The 17,637-nt window shown below is 40.3% G+C and overlaps 1 protein-coding gene across 1 annotated transcript in view; it reads left to right on the top strand.

Moving 5' to 3' along the window:
• The first annotated feature begins 461 nt into the window (after positions 1 to 461).
• Positions 462 to 17,637, top strand: part of LOC144493854 (putative ATP-dependent RNA helicase DDX60) — an 84,010-nt gene continuing 66,834 nt past the window's right edge. The window contains exons 1-8 of the mRNA XM_078213427.1: positions 462 to 757; positions 852 to 921; positions 2,895 to 3,084; positions 7,942 to 8,295; positions 9,922 to 10,035; positions 10,215 to 10,373; positions 13,270 to 13,425; positions 14,763 to 14,904. Of these exons, the coding sequence (XP_078069553.1) occupies positions 529 to 757; positions 852 to 921; positions 2,895 to 3,084; positions 7,942 to 8,295; positions 9,922 to 10,035; positions 10,215 to 10,373; positions 13,270 to 13,425; positions 14,763 to 14,904 (1,414 nt within the window). The 5' untranslated portion in view covers positions 462 to 528. The remainder of the gene's footprint in view (positions 758 to 851; positions 922 to 2,894; positions 3,085 to 7,941; positions 8,296 to 9,921; positions 10,036 to 10,214; positions 10,374 to 13,269; positions 13,426 to 14,762; positions 14,905 to 17,637) is intronic.

The raw sequence follows: 17,637 nt of genomic DNA, 5'->3' as shown, positions 1-17,637 counted from the left end.
GGGGATGGGATGAGTGTGGGGATGAGGTGAATGTGAGTGGATAAGTGTGGGGATGGGGTGAGTGTGGGAAGATGAGGGTGGGGATGGGGTGAGTGTGGGCAGATGAGTGTGGGGATGGGATGAGTGTGGGGATGGGATGAGTGTGGGGATGGGATGAGTGTGGAGATGGGATGAGTGTGGGAGGATAGTGCGGGGATGGGATGAGTGTGGAGATGGGGTGAGTGTGGGAGGATGAGTGTGGGGATGGGGTGAGTGTGGGACGATGAGTGTGGGGATGGGGTGAGTGTGGGAGGATGAGTGGGAGGGTGATTGTGGGGATGGGATGAGTGTGGGAGATGGGATGAGTGTGGGAGGATGAGTGCTGGATGGGTTGAGTGTGGGAGGATGTGTGGGGGATGGGGTGAGTGTGGGCGGATGAGTGCTGGTGTCTCTGACGCTACAGAGCAGGGTGTGGCGCAGGCGCAGTGTGTGTCTTTTGGGAGTGGCGGAGCAGGGCAGTGCGCAGCGGATCATTCTCCAGAACCGACAATGGCTTCAGGAGACGCCGACATGATGGAGGGAAGCAGCGGCTTCAGCAGCGACTCGGAGTCGGAGGCCGAGAGCGTGAGCGGCTCGGAGGAGGGAGAGGAGGAGGAAGAGGAGGAGGAGGCCTTCTCCGACATCTCGGGGGAAGAGGAGGCCGGCTTGGCGCTGGAGGAGGCTGAGGCCGAGCTGGAGTCAGGCCCCGGGCCGGGGGTAGACACGGAGCTGCCGGCGGGTAAGGACAGGGCCTAAGGAGGGGATGTGGACCCGGGCTGGCCTCAGTGTTGATGACAATGTCTTTATTGTGATTTCTGTTTTTCTGGGTGCAGATCTGCAGAGACAGGTGAAATTTCTCAATACCATTTCCAACATCGTGCTGAGCAAACTTTCCAAGGCCGAGTGAGTAACCTTTTCATTGAGTCTTTATCAAACACGCTGACACGCTCCTTCTCAAGATGTTTTTTCCTAAAAATAATAATTAAGATTCCAATGATACGAACTCAAAATGGTATCTCTCCAAAATCCCCCTTGCAAATCCAGCCTTGAGGTGAAGCTTCTTTTGAGGGGCGGGGAGCTTTTACAGGCGGCCACATGTTTCACCACATTTCCAAACGCTGCTCTGCTTTGTTAAAACAGCTATTTGCGGAAGTGTTAGATCAAATCAGAGGAAGCTTGTGACTGGTAGCAATCCGACTCACTCTCCTCCAGCAGGGCTTCTTGGTATCATTGTAAAACGTGGCGTTATCCCCATTTTGACTCTTTGAGGAGGGAGCAGTCTTACAACAGTTACAAATTCTCAACCCCTGCTTCCTCAGTCTTTTTTTTTCGTATTTAGAGAGATGCTTTAGAGTTCTTATGTTGTCAATGTGGAGGAGATCTCACGATAGCGTGGTGCCTGAAATGCCACACCAAACCATAATTTGTATTTCATATTGCCAAGATTACTCTTCTTCTCTCTTCCCCCCTCGCCACCATTTAAATACTTGTTTTCCCACAAAGTAGAGGTTAGGTATTAATCTCAACCAGCCAAAAGCATAAAGCATTGGACGATGATGTAAATCCAGTGTATTTGATTAAGATGCAGTGGGTTTACTTAAAAATGGGATTTGTACATGAAGTATTCTATATATTTTTATTAGAATAAATGAATCCTCGAATCATAGAACAGATTTTAAGTTCAGTTTAAGCTATTTGGTGTTAATTTCCAAACTTTTATTACAGTGCCTTAGTAGTTTGATATTAAATGCAGCAGAAGATGAACAGACCAGGTCTACTTTGAGCCTGTTGTATTCAATTAGATCACAGTTGATCTGTATTTTAACTCCAAATACTTGCTTTGGTTCAGTAACCTTTCACCTTGTCTAAGAATTTGAATAATTTTCAATTGATGTCGCCTCAGTAGCTTTCAAGGAGCAAGAATTTCGATTTCCACTACTCTGTGAAGAAGTACTTCCCTTGAATGATCTTGTTCTAAATTTAAGGTTGTATTGCTTGGTTCTGTACCTTCCCAGCAGAGGAAATAATTTCCGTTATCTGTCCTACCAAATCATTTAATCATTTTAAACACGGCAATTAGATCATCCCATAATGTTCTGTGTATAAGGACATGTGTCTCTGCTATGCAATCTGTCCTCATAATTTAACTTTTTAAGCATGTAGTGCTTGGACTAATCTGTAAAGCACCCTTTCTGATGCCACTGAACCCTGCCTGAATGACTTTCCCAGAATTGAATTCAGTACTCTAAATGGGGATGGGAAGATCTAACTAGAGTTCCCTATAACTAACATAGTTTTCACTCCTTTGTGTCCCAAATCCCCTGAGGTATTCACTCCTTTTTGTCCCAGAAGCCCTGAGATAAAGGCCAACATTCCATTAACCTTATTTTTCTTGTGCCTGTCCATTAGCTTTTACAGAATTCTTTAGTGGGAATCTATAATCCCTGTTACTCCAGTTTCCTCCTGGATTCTAGTCATTTAGAAAATAGTTTGATTTATTTTTCTTAGCTTCAGTGACCTTGCACTGTTAAATCTTCTGTTCTCATCCACATCTACAGATTTCTGGGGGACACCAAGAGTTGCATCTCGTTAATTTGAATATGTTCCCATTATCGCTACTCCCTGACTCCTACCTCCAGACAATGTCCTACATATGTTAATAAGGTGTATTCTATTCCATGCACTCTTTTTTGCTAATTGCCTCTTTTGTGGAACTTTATTGAATTACATATTTGGACTTCCAGGAAACAATGCAAACATTCTTCTTTCAGCTGCCACATTGATTTCCTGCTCAAAAAATTCAGCTAGGTTGAGTTAACTAGACTTAAATTGTTTTATGTTATGTTTATAAAGTTATTCACTGACTTTTCTTTCAGATGTACCAGTTTGCTACATGACTCAGTGGAGTCTGAATTTTTTGTGATTGATGGTGATTCATTAATGATTGAGCACGTACTAGACAGCAACTTTTGTGAGGGGCAAAATTTGCACTTTTTCTATCTGGTGGAGCGGTTTTTATTTGACATCACTCAAAAAGGAGCAAAATATGTGATTGTGTTCTTCAAGGTATGTAACAATGTTTCTTCTAATCAGAAGGAAAATGATTGCAATGTGTTGTGCCGAAATAAATTTCATAACTGAATTAGAATATAAGTTGAAAAGCACACTGTGGTGGTGCAAAGGGCTATGAGAAGGTCAACTGAAACTTGGTATCCCTCCCATTAAAGAAATAACTTTCATTTATATAGAACCTTTCATAACTTTTAAGACAAACCAATTTCTGAAATACAGTCATTGACGGTATAGTGGGAAATGCAACAACCCATTTGTACACAGCCAGAACCCATAAGCAGCAGTCAATTGTCATGGAGTTGGTCAGGATACCAGTTGAATTCTCCCGCACTTCAAATAGTACCTGGGAATTTGACATCTCATCCAAACAATAGCATCTCCATCAATGTAACAATTACTCAATGCTACACTGAAGTGTCAACCTAGATTATCCGCTTAAGCCTCTCAAGTGCAATACTGCTGAAGGAATTTTAAAACAAGTCTTTAAGTTTATCCTTAGTTTATTCTGTTCAGTGGAATCAATTAACAAGACCGATGGGACTGCAGTTGAATTTTTGCTCATGATGGTGCATCACAATTCAGCCTAACCTCTCAACATTCTGGAATAAACAACCCTCTTTCTCATAGCTGGGGAATGCAGGAGAAGGTGTTGCACACCAATAATGTGGTCCATTTGTTTTATTCGTGTTAACTCCCACTTGAGGGGGGTTCATGTCTTCCTTAGTGAATAGATCTGAGATGTAATCCCTCAAAGAATGTTTATCATTTTGTATTCATTCTCTGTTCCAAGCTAATTTACATTTTTATGGCCCTAACCTTTTTAGTGCCACCTTACTATTGTAGTTCTTGGTGAATCTTTGCTATTATGTTTAACTTCTCCAACAATGTATTGTCTTACCCTTGGGGCCATCGAGCCAATTTGATTACCCTATAACATGTTTCCCTTTTCTCATATATATCTTGATGCTTCCTCCACCTTTCATCCTGTAGGTTTCGTAGAGATCATTTTCCCTCCGCGTTTCAGTTCGCATTTGTTAACGTGTTTAACGTTGCATTTGTTTAGTCTGAGTGTGTTTGTTGTTTGGTTTTAGAAATCTATTAATCCTATCCCTCAGCATTATCCCTTTAAAGATGTTTTCATTGGATCTCTACTGAAGCATCATTAAGCATTTCATCTCAGTCCACTTGTTTTAGCGATTCCCTCACTTTGAATTTATCTGACTCCAGGTCTTGGGGTATTTCTGACCATCACATTATACATGGTTGCTTCCTGTAGACATTGTTTCCTATTACTGATGCACCTTTTTTTGTAGGTTTGAGCCGATAACATAGTTTATATGATCGAAGTCTCCCATTTTATATGGATTGATGGCTATGGTTTTCTGCATGATAAGTGATCAATCTCAATATTACAAAGATGACTTTCTGACCAGCTGGTAATGCTATTGCATAGGGAGGGAAAAAGTATTCCATTCCAGTATAGTGTGTCCATTTTCTTTGGATGTGGATGCTGGCTTGCCAGCCACCTCCCTTTGCCCTGATGGTTCAGATGCACGAGAAAGTCTCCTGGCATGAGTTGAATTGCAGGAATTCCTCCTAGTGTTTTGACCACCATTTCTCCTTCAACCAACATTTTAAAAGAGATTTTCATCTTCTTTTCCGAGTCAGTAATGATTTGTTGAACATGAAATTCTTCCTCTGTCATTTTCCTTACATTTATGTTGCTAGAAGAGCTGAAAATTATTTTGCTGCTATAAAAGTTTACTTCACTGTGTGCTGATAATCTACCAATGGTTGCTCACGCTATCAGAGCTTTTGTACGAATCTTTCAAGTCACTCAGGATCTCAGTTTGTATTGAAACAAAGTTTGCAGTGTAAAATTGTCCAAGCTGAGTTTGATCAAGTTGTGCAAGACTGCCTTGAGGAAGTACATTTACACCTTGGCAAAACAAACTTGGGTTGCTTGGAAATTTTAAGTTCAATTTTAAATCATTTTAATCTATGGCAACAGTTGTGAATTTATTCAGTTCACCAGTAAAACAGAACCAGCCTTTGGAGATTTGCAAATTTGATTTTCCTGGTCAGAAATGAGATGAGACAGGCTAAGTGTCATTTGGGTCTGAGAAAGAACCTGCATAGTGTCTTACACAGCCTCTGTCAAGTACTTTTGATGTGCAGTTACTGTTATAAGAAACATGGTAGCTAATTTGCACTTGGTGATGAAATAATTGCCAAATAATCTGTGTGATGTTGCCTGAAAGATGAATATTGACCAAGGCATTGGTGAGAATCTTGTCCTCCAAATATAGCTGGGATCTGTTATTGTCTACCTGAGCGAGATTCTGTTAAATGTCTCACCTGACATTGCAGTACTGCACTAAAAGTCCAGCCTGGATTTGTGTGCTCAAGTCTCTGAATTGGACTTGCACTTATAACCTTCTGATTTAAAGGTGAGTGCTACCACTGAGTCGAGGCTGTCACTCTGAATGGGTGCCAGTCTCAAAATAGTACTGCAGATATTGCACCCATGTTCTATGTTTTATATTTGTAGAGATGTCACACTGAGCGATGTATATAACAACTTGTGCCAGAGTAACAGAAACACAGTCTCTCAAGTTTTATTTATATGCATCCAGTTGTGCTGATTGAGATTATTTGTCTTGTGCTTCTTTAGATGATTAAAACATTACAATATGTAAGGGCTACAAAGGATTAGCCACTTGTATCTTCACCACTGATGAAGACAATTTTGCAAAAAGATCAATGTGCTGCCAAAAACAAAGCCTAATCATAGAGGTTTACAGCATGGAAGCAGGCCCTTCGGCCCAACTTGTCCATGCCGCCCTTTTTTTTTAAACCCCTAAGCTAATCCCAATTGCCCACATTTGGCCCATAACCTTCTATACCCATCGTACCCATGTAACTAAATGCTTTTTAAAAGACAAAATTGTACCTGCCTCTACTACTACCTCTGGCAGCTTGTTCCAGACACTCCCCACCCTCTGTGTGAAAGAATTGCCCCTCTGGACACTTTTGTATCTCTCCCCCTCACCTTAAACCTATGCCCTCTAGTTTTAGACTCCCCTACCTTTGGGAAAAGATATTGACTATCTAACTGATCTGTGCCCCTCATCATTTTATAGACCTCTATAAGATCACCCCTCAGCTTCCTATGCTCCAGGGAAAATAGTCCCTGTCTATCCAGCGCCTCCTTATAACTCAATCCATCAAGTCCCAGTAGCATCCTAGTAAATCTTTTCTGCACTCTTTCTAGTTTAATCATATCCTTTCCATAATAGGGTGACCAGAACTGCACACAGTATTACAAGTGTGGCCTTACCAATGTCTTGTACAACTTCAACAAGATGTCCCAACTCCTGTATTCAATGTTCTGACCGATGGAACCAAGCATGCTGAATGCCGCCTTCACCACTCTGTCCACCTGTGACTCCACTTTCAAGGAGCTGTGAACATGTACCCCAAGATCTCTTTGTTCTGTAACACTCCCCAACGCCCTACTATTAACTGAGTAAGTCCTGCCCTGGTTCAATCTACCAAAATGCATCACCTCGTATTTGTCTAAATTAAACTCTATCTGCCATTCGTCAGCCCACTGGCCCAATTGATCAAGATCCCGTTGCAGTTGGAGATAACTTTCTTCACTGTCCAGTATGCCACCAATCTTAGTGTCATCTGCAAACTTACTAAAGTCGTTTATTTGGTCGTTTATTTCATTTTCTTTTTGGGAATTTGCAGTGTTAAGTTAACTGCTGACGTATTTGCCTACATTTTTATTCTTTTTTCGGATGCAAATGCCACCAGCAAGGCCAGCGTCTATTGCCGTTTCTTAAATTTACTTGAGAAGATGGTGATGAGCTGCTGCGTTGCGCTGCTGCAGTCCATGTCGTGCAGGTACACCCATTTTGCTGTTAGGAAGGGAGTTTCGGGATTTTGACTCGGCGACAGTCAAAGAACATTAATATAGTTCCAAGTCAGGATGGTGCATGGCTTGGCGGGGAACGTGCAGATGGTGGTGTTCCCAGGTGACCTCTACACTTGTTGTTCTAGGTTGGTAGAGGTCAGAAGGTTGGAAGCTGCTGTCAAAGGAGGCTTGGTGAGTTGCTGCAGTGCTCTGGCATATAGGACCCACTGCTGTCACTGTCGGTGGTGGAGGGAGTGGATGTTGGTGGATGGGTGCCAATCAAGTGTGCTGGTTTATCCTGTATATTGTTGAGCTTCTCTAGTGTTGTTGGAGCCTCATTCATCCAGGCAAGTGGGAGTATATTCCATTACACCCCGACTTATGCCTTGTAGATGGTGGACAGGCTTTGGGGAGTCAGCCAGTGAGTTACTCGCCACAGGATTCCCAACCTCTGAGCTGCTTTTGCGATCAGAGTATTTACATGGCTAGTTTGATTCCGTTTCTGTTCATTGATAACACCAAGGATATTGATGGCAGGGGGGGTTCAATGCTAGTCATGCCATGAAATGTCATTACGGGATAGTTAGTTTCTTATTGGCGAAGGTAATTGCCTGATTACACTTCAAGATTACTTAATTTAGCTGCAAAGTGTTGTGATGTCCACAGGAAGTGAAAGGTGTCTCATGAGTGCAAGTTATTCGTTTCTTTCACTTTGTTTTTCTCTAAGCTTATGGTTTTTGGTAAAACTGATGTCAACAGAAGAAAAACAGCTGACTGCTTAAGTAAAATACGAAACTTGCACCAGTCATGAACAACCATCTTTAAACTCTGAGAACATGCATTTAATGAATTTTTGAAGTCCAAAACTTGTGGCCAAACTGTAACAAAGATGTACTTGATAAATGTAGCCTCTTTCCTTTTATTTGTAGGATGCTGAGTGTATGTGGGCTAGGAGCTCCTACCATCTTTCATTGCGGACTGCATTAATTCTTCACCTTAAGAACAACACAGAAGTTCCAGTTTACGCCGAATTCGTCAATAGTTTTTCTTCAAAATGGCAAGAATTTGTGAAGGAAAAGTACCCATATTTCATAATGATTAGTGACAAAGCGTTCACTTTAACAGGCAATAAAGGCATGTCCAGCTACCTATTGAAAATCTTTGTTTTTCACACACTGGGAAGTGAAATAAATGTTGCAATGACATCTGGCATGCATTCCGATGTTCGCAGACTTTATGGATACTACGTTAACAGTAAAGCTGCTGTTACAAGATGTAAAAAGGTGATATTCTCTTCATAACTCTTCAGGTATCTGATTGGCAGTCAGACTACTTTTATTTCATCACTAAAATTGAGATCTTTTGATCAGCTTCTCTTTCCTTAGGAACTGAGTCATGCTTCTTCTAAACTCCCTGTCCGAGCCCTGAACTTGCATCTTTCTTACTTCTCTATCTCCCAACAAATTGTCTTCATCTTCTCCATGAACCCCCATCTGCATCCTTGACCTGATTCCCACCAAATTGCGAACCACACAACTTCCTTTTTTGACTCCCAGGTTAGTTGCCATTGTTAACAGTTCTCTCTCTCAGGTACTGCCAGACTCTCCTTCAAATCTGTCTCACCCCTCAAAAATAATCAACTCTTGACCCCTTTGTCCTCACAAACTAATTGTCCAACTTCAACCTTCCTTTCCTCTCCAGAGTCCTTGAATATTTATTTTTATTCATTCTTGGAATAGGGGAATAGGAGTGTTGTTGGCAAGGTTGGCGTCCATAGTCCTCTCCTTGTCAGTTTCCAAATCCATGCCCACTTTCCTGAATTCCATGTTTGAATCCCTCCAATCAGGTTTCCATCCTATCACAGTACCAAATTATCTCTTAATGACGGCATCCTACACGATCACACCACCACCTCCCTTGACCCCTCATTGTCTTTAATTTGTCACACTGCTTGTCCAGCAATACTGGATCAGCAGAAAATTGCTCCAAATAATATTCCAAAGACTAAAGCCATTTCTATAGTCCCCTATCATAAACTCTGTATCCTGGCTACTGATCCAATCTATCTCTCCCTGGCAGCAGCCTTGAGGCTGAGCCAGAAGTTGGTGTCATATTTGATTCATAAATGAGCTTTCGATCATGTATCCATCCAATCACTAAGATCTCCCATTTTCCCTTGATATCGCCTGATCCCAGCCCAGTTTCTGCGCACCTGACACTGGCCAACCGCCCTCTAAACTTAAATTCATCAAAACTCTCCAGTCTGTCCTATTCACCCAATGTGACTGGCCTACATTGCCTCTCAGTTAACCAACAGCTCAATCTTAAAATTCCCATCTTTGTTTCCAAAACCATCCTTGATCTTTCTCTTCCCTATCTCTGTGACCTCCTCAAGCTCCACAACACTCTCTAGTATATCTGCATTCTAATTCTGACCTGGGCATCGTGATTTTATTAGTTCACTTGACTTCAGCTGGTTGTGCCCTAAGGTTGGAATTCCACCTGAAACCTCTCCTGTTTCCTTATTTAAGAATCGCATTAAAACCTGCCTCTTTGTCCAAACCTTTGGTCATCTACCCTCATGCTAAGAACTTCCATTTCCCACCCCGAAGGTACCCCAGAAGATGTGATGGAGTCTTCCCAGACTGCATGGAATTGCCTGGCATGTTTCCCAATTACCCTGTGCCTAGATTTAAATAGGAGAGTTCAGGTGATTCAACTCTTAACAGAATAGTTACCCAGGAAAAGTTAGGATTAAAACCACGTCTAACTCCTTGGTAACTGGTACTGACCACCTTGCCCCACTGCTGGACCGTTCACCTCCTACCTCCCTCACAATCTCCTTTTCCCCCAATACTTTTAAATGATTTAACAAAGTAAAATTGCCTAATCCTTCTTTTCATTTTTAGACCCAGAAAGCTATGGAACCTGCTCACCGGGCTGTTGTGTCATTTTTGTCTCAAAATCACGCTACTAAGCTGTTACTTGGAGATGGCCAAAATAGCAAGAGTGTCTCAGAAGAGGTACTGACTAATATTAACATTTTTGACAATTGTTTGGTAGAAACTATTGTAAAATAAAATCAGTTTAAAAATTCCTTCAATTTAGAAAATTAAACCTGTGCCGTATCAAATATGAAAGTTTTGTAGCAACATGTTTAGTTTGTAAACATCTAAACTTCTGGCTATTGTACATTTGTCAGGTGCAGCGGGACTTTGCTCAGCTCCAGTGTCTGTGGCCAGATGGGTCAGATATAAGGAGGTCTGTCTGTGTTGTTTCTTGCTCAGTGGCTCTCAAATGTTACATGCGCATGTTGAAAAATGGAGAAAACCATAAAGGAACTGAAACTGCTTGCAACAAGGTAATTTAAGACTATTCAAGTACATTTTGTAAGCTTCTATTTCCTTCTGGCATTGCAGATTGCAAATTGCTTGTCTATACTCTTGAATAGTGACTGAATTTCTGATGTAGTACATGTGCTTGGACCTCCAGAATGAAACTGTGGACAGGTCAAACCTGAATTGAATAAATAAAAGGATTAACAAAATATCTTGATAAATTAATTATAATTGTGTTCTATGTAAACATTAAAAGAACCCTGTGTCGGTGAAGTTTGTCCTTCACTTTGTATCAACGATGCCAACAAGCACTCTTCCCTGCAAGCATTCAGGATTTTGATGTGGATATCACATTTAATCTTTGCTGAGGAAAGTAAGTGTTGCAAATGGCTTTTAATTGAATTTATTTTATTCTGGTTAACAATTTTACCAACGCAATGGGCAAGCACTGAAAATCTAAGTCCAACATGAAAGCAGCTTTAAAACTAAGCAGCATTTTAAAATCACAACTGTAAACTTAGCTTTTTCTGCAAAAACGCAATCATTTGTCTTAGTCGAATAGGTTCCATGCAGAGTGGAAGGTTTGTATCCAGCTTTAAAAGTTAGTCAAAGAATGAGAACCTTTAACAAGCCTCACCTGCCAGCAATTTTAGTTATTTCAGGGATTGCACTTTTTCAGTGCTGAGATAAACTTCAATGAGCTGAAGAAAAACTGAATCCAGTGCAAATCAAAACCATGCAGATTATTGACCATTTAATGAGCATAGCCTATTCTGTCCAGCATCAGAGTAATGTGGCTAGGTAGATAATTAATAATTGTTATATTTCAAGCAAGAACTCTATATATGCAAGCAGTGGTGCAACTGCTATTCAGCATGTGCAGTTGTTCAAGAAGGTTACATGAAGCACTGGTAGATGGTTTATACCTGGCTGAAGAGGTGGATTTACAGGAAGTTCTTCAAGCAGGAGAGAGTTGGAAAAATTAGTGGAGAAATTAGTGAGCTAGAAGAGACATCTTCCAATGATGGAGAAAAGAAAAGGAGTGGGTGTTACAACAGCACATCAATGGAATGGAGAGATCAGGGTGGGAATGTTACAGGATTGAGATTTTGGAGATAGAGAAGATGGTGGCTATGGAGGAATTTAATGATGAGGGTAAATATTTTAAACCTGAGAAGTTGGTGATCCAGTCAGAGCTGGTTAGTGAGCACGATGATTAGTGGGGGAGGGGGTGCTGCTAATGAGAGAGTGCATAAGCTAGCGCACTTTGTCCAGCCATCTTGTGGTTTTCTCATCGGGGAGCACGGGGCTGTTAGCAATTTTGGAGATTGTTGCAGCTCGGATCATTCTATCTACTTAAATGTCAGTAGTTGTCATCTGAATCATTTACTTCGATTACTTATTTTGTTGTGTAAACAACATTTGTTCAGTCACATATAATGACCTTGGATTAGTTCTGTTCAGTTTCTCATTCTGCCTCAGTTAGTATCTCAAATCTAGTCAGGTACTTCAGTCAGCCTTCATCTAAATTTATTTCTGTGATTTGGTGCCACTGTCAATATGGATTTTTAAAAAGCAACCATTTGGCAGAAGTGTAACAGGATGGTATTCCGCACTGCATTAGCAGATGTTCTGTAAGTGAACAATGTTCCTGAGCCTCTGTCCAAGTTCACTAGATCCCTGACCGCAGTAGCTGTTGGAAATCAAGAAGATAACTTTTTTTTTTAAAAATCAGTTTTCCTTCATTATTATGTTCAAATGTTTCACATTCAGCTTTGCCAGTTACCTATTTTTGCAAGTACTTAATGAATTGTATTACTTTTTTTTCTTGCCAATTTTCTTCCCCAATGAAGTTATCTCCTTGAAGATACAGTCAACCTATGTGTAAGCTTTGATCACTTAAGTGTTGGGAGGTTATTCAACCATAGGATGATAGCTGCCTTTTTTGGCCTGATGTACAGATCTGCTGGACAGATATTAGAATGAATGTTGATTGGTTTATTTCCCCCGTTTAACCATAAATGACGAGTTTAATTGTAGTGTGTTTCACTGTTGACTCAGCTGAGTGCATTTAGACTAGAAGTAACATTTACACAAAAAGATGCTATTGTTTTCATATAAATACTTGAAACTTGCATATGTATAATCTTAACCTTGAATTTTTACTTCTAATCCACCACAAGCAGAATTCTAATAATTCTAAAATAAAAATTGAAATTTTTAGTGTTGTTTCCTTTATTTACTTCAATTTCAGTTGAGAAAATTATTGAACAAATGGTAGCCTTCAATGGCAGTGTTAGAGTCTGAATATTGAGTGATGACAGACTCTTTGGTGTTATAATTTTCATAGTCTTTGATCAACAGTTTTATTTAAGTAATTAAGGTTAAATTTTCCAAGATTTTGCCATTATTTGATCAGTGTTGCCCAATATAAATTGCTGATCGGCCACCGGTGTGACTGAAAAGTCTTTTCACCATGGGCACTAATTCTAATAGATAACAGCTCGCGTACACTTGTGTATATTTACTAAGCAAATATTTACCAACATTTAGTAACCAAAGCTCACAATGATCACAAAACAGTAACACAGCAAGATTAAAGTACACATGCATGCACGATTCAAATAAGTATTGCAATTGCATGTTCAAGTAGTAAATAATCAATATAATCAATCAAAAATGCAATCGGCTAATCTATTGGACAGCACTGATTTAGGAGATTGTGATTTCTCATTTTTGTGAATTAGTTTTGGTAGCGTTCGTTTGCAGTGATGCAAGTTTGCAATCTGAACTGATGTTTTCTTTCTGAAAGGCGCGACATACTGTTCTGAGCACATTTTTAATATTCAAACGCATAGTATTCATTGGGCTGAGCTAATGTGTGTTAATTATCTTTCGTCTGTACTTTGAATGTTACAGTCAAAGGATGAGAGTTTAACATTTCAAGAGGCAGCAGACGTATGCCGAATGTATTGTGCACATGTAGCCTTAATGCTTCACTTACCATTGGCTAAACGGGCCCAGAAGAAAGTCAGTGTAAAATGGATAAAACCAGCTTCAGATTTTCTGCAGTTGGTAAGTACAAAAATATATTTGATAGATTTCAAGTTAGAAAATTATAATAAGAGTGGTATATTTCTTTATTGGCTATGAAATATTTTGTTGTGACATGCAGCATACAAATGTAAGTTCTCTTTCTTTTTGCTGTCAGTATAAATTAGCCAAGTATTGTTTAACGATGATCTGTTTGCACTAAATTCTCTTTAAAAGATACATGCTATTGAAAATCAAAGCCAAATGTTTTATGACTATCATCTATTGGCATTAGATTCGAGGCATACACAATTATGCTAATTAAAGCCACAGGGTATACTATTTTTAACAATCTTGCTAGCACCAGATTCACTTCCAGTTGTATATATTGGCCTTGCATGTTTTACCCAAATTCTGCTTGTAAAAAATTGTCAGTGCAAAATGTAAATGTCGGTACAAATGTGTCTACTGATCTTTTCGTAGGTCATCAGCCAAGATCAGTTTGTTAGTAGTTGTGTAATTGCACCAGGTTCAATTTAAAATGTTCACCACTGTCTAAAAATGGCCTCTACCTATTCTTGCCATTTTAAGATCCAACATGTTTTAAGATCTGGCCTGATTTACATGCCTCTGGTGTGCAACAGCTTTGCTGTATGGTGGGGCTAGGAAATCAGTGTGTCCCCATTCAAAGCTATGTGACAGGACCCTGCTTACTTTGACCACGCCAAAAAATGTAAACATTTCCAGAGCTATTATGAGAGTGGCTTTGATTTTGAAACAGGGTCCTTCAATGGGCCTTTGAAACCTTATTAAGGTATTCTGTGGAATAGTTGGTCCTGATTGAGTGCAGGTAGTTACTCTTCTAAATTAGTATGGTTTGTATCCAGTTTGCGTCAGGAAAATAGACGTAACTCATACAAATGCATTTCAATATTTTGTGAACAGTATGATAAAATCAGCTTTGTTTATCATTGATGCCTAAGGCACCATCTTCTAAGTTAAAATTAAAGGGTAAGCAGTGTAAGGGGATGAGGTTCTGTTAAGATATTGGTATTGGTGCATCTATAGGATTTAGGTTTAAATCCAGTCAGACTAATGGGTGAATGTTACCTTGGGTTTCTTGCTGTAAGGGCCGTAAGTTTGGGAGAGTCAACCCAGTTTCTTCTGAAAGCTGCACCTAATTTAACCATATCCCTCAGAATCTGCACACTATCTGGTGAGCAATGGGAATATGTAGAAACAGCATTTGAAATGTTAAGTTCCATTTTCCAACAGAGCACCTTGAAGAAAAATATTTGCATCAAGAAGGTGGCTTTGTCTACAATTGGGAACAATTGAGATGTAAACTTTAAACCATGTTTTTAATATTTAATTTGCAGCTATATTTGAATGAACATTTTATCCTAAAGAACCTCGATATCACAAAGAACTGGCGAAATGATCTGGTGCATTTGTGTGACTTGAATGATAAACTACTTTTAACAAGAGTGGCTCTTTGCAGTAAAATGACAGATCATACAGGTAACATTTTTCAAGAACATTACCTTATCACTTACCTTAATTATTTTGGGAATTTTAGACTTTTTTTGGTCTTCAGTGTTATGTGCTCCATAATTTATTTTCTGTGCCTGAACCAGATTTATTGCCGAAAACACCACTTAGGCTCCACTATCAACGAGATTCAAACCATTTCCCCTCATCAGAGAAACCCTAACAACTGGATAATATGCCCATCATCCATTTCATGAGCCAAGTAATCAAATCACTACTGCCACTACCCACACGTCAAAACCAAAATAGAAGATCAACCTAAGAAATGCTGGAATCTGAAACAAAAACAGGAAATGCTGGAAAATCTCAGCAGGTCTGACAGCATCTGTGGATTGTCAGAGCTCAGACAAGGGGTCATCCAGACTCAACATTGACTGTCTTCTCTCTCCATGGATGCTGTCGGACCTGCTGGGATTTTTCAGCATTTTCTGTTTTTGTGTAGAAGATCAATCTAACAAGGTTCGATATCCACGGATAATTAGCTATACCCAGACGTGCAGCAGAATGTAATTCCACCACTACAACAACACCAGAGGTGCAAACAGCAAAAAAGGGGCCCTGTCTTTTCCCAGTATACATGATCTGCCAGTACTTTCTCAGGGAACAAGCAAGGATTCCCTAATCCTGAGATAACTGTGATGATGCTCTGCAATGTTGATATATTTTTTATTTAAGGTGGGGTTGCTTTAGGAAGCAGTGTTTTGTGACAAGAGTCGGTTTGTCTGAAAAAACGATTAGCAGATGTTAATGCATGATGATTGATTTTAGCTCGGAATATGTTACTTTGTAGTGTTAATGGACTTTGTATTTAAGTTCTCCTAGGATTTTAGACCAGGTATGCAGAGTCATGTGAGTTGATTAGGTTGATTGACAGGGACAGAGTCATATGGTTAGTGGGAGGAGCTAAGCTTGCAGGGAAAAAAGATTTAATTTTCACTTTAAACCAAGAGCAGTTGCTGCCTGAAGCTGGTGGAAGAAAGAAGTGTCTCTCTCGACTTTCTGAAAGCTCCAAGACTGTTCACCTAACATTCTATGATTCTAAGTTTGCCTGCGTTCTGCTAATTAATTTTAAAGAGGTTTTAAGTCTGTGAGAAATATTGCTTGATCAGAACTAATAGTGATAGGTTAGCAGTTAAGAATTGTAAATTGTCATGTGTAACTATTGTTCTGTTAAAGGTTAAGCTAATTCAGTTGTCATAGTTAAATTATGTTGTTAAATAAGGTTTTGTTTTGATGAAAGCTCCCTAGTATATAAGTAGAACCATGCCTAGCGTGAAACACCCAATCCTCATATGCCAGAATAGAAAATTGTTGGGATCTAGTCTAACTTCATAATGTACTTTGGGGTTTCTGATCTGGTACCCTAACATAACAAAAACAAAAGTAAACCAACCCCAAAAGTCCTAATGACTTTTCCTCACCCATAACAAAGCCATACCAACCATCTCTAAACCAAGCCACTCACCAATCACCCTCGTAGTGGCGTTATCTTTAAAAAAAAAAGTGAAGAGTACTAAAAGTTGTACGCTCGGTGTGAATGTGAGGATTACAGCACATAAAAGAAAAAACAAACCAGATAAATAACGCACAATCCTCACGTTATACAACCAACTCAGTATATGCCCCGGTGGAAAGGAGGAGATCCACAAACAATTAAACTATGGCCTCCCTTATTCCGCTGTCGGAGCTCGCCAATGAATCCTGTCAAAAATTTGCAATATAACAGGATAAAGCTGACACTCACCTTTGTGCTCATGTATCAAACACCCATGTCAGGATAAAAGACAATCACAAAATCGGGGTTGTAATCTCAAGGGAACAAAGTTCAGGACTAATGATAAACTGCAGGATAGTATAACCATACATGGAGCTTGAAAAGGCCAAAACATGACAGGATCATCCAGGATCCACCCAGAGTTTCATCAAAGTCTCTGCACATCCCCCATGTCGTTGTCCTGAGACCCCGGCAAAGACAAGCTTCGGCCCCAGCAGTTGGCAAAGCCTCTAGCCCTTCTCAGTGAACGGCAAGAATAAGGCAACCTAGGACCGTGGTTGGAATCTTCGACTGACCCCCAAGCCTCGAATATTGGATACAGTGTGCTTCATGGAACTCGAGAAGCCCAGCTTTCAAATTGAGGTTGTGAAAGCATGGCAGCCAATTCTCAAATTCAGCCGGGAATTCATCTCCAGTGCTCCTCGGGAGACCGGGCGCGTGGATACTCCTTCTCCGACCAAATCTCCCTGAGTCAGCCACGATGTACAACGCCATGCAGCAGAATTTTCAAGAACTGAAGATGAACCTTCATTGACGAAACTGTCCCCTCCATTGTCAGGATTCTTTTCCATGCTTCTCTCTTCAGGCTATATTACAGTTCCATCAATATGAGCATCAAAAATCTGAGGGGGAGCTGAGACCATCGTCCAAACTTTCACTCATAATGGCGGCATCATTTCGACACTAATAGCATCACCAAAGCATAGGCCCACTCATGAGCGAAACCGCCACTGTGAACTGAACCCCAACCCAGCCAGCTCTCACCAGCTCAGTTAACCAAGGATTTTTTTAACCTAACTCAGCCCTCCTTCGCCAAACTTAGCCAGGATCTTCCAGGGTCATAGCACAGATTATACATGTCAGGACTGGATAACTGTGGGTTGTGCATCAGGATAAAAAAATTAGTAGCTCCAGAGCTTGTGAACACA

The sequence above is a fragment of the Mustelus asterias genome, chromosome 1, assembly GCF_964213995.1.
Source record: "Mustelus asterias chromosome 1, sMusAst1.hap1.1, whole genome shotgun sequence".
In the NCBI taxonomy this organism is placed as follows: domain Eukaryota; kingdom Metazoa; phylum Chordata; class Chondrichthyes; order Carcharhiniformes; family Triakidae; genus Mustelus; species Mustelus asterias.
This window is presented reverse-complemented; position numbering and strand designations above follow the sequence as displayed.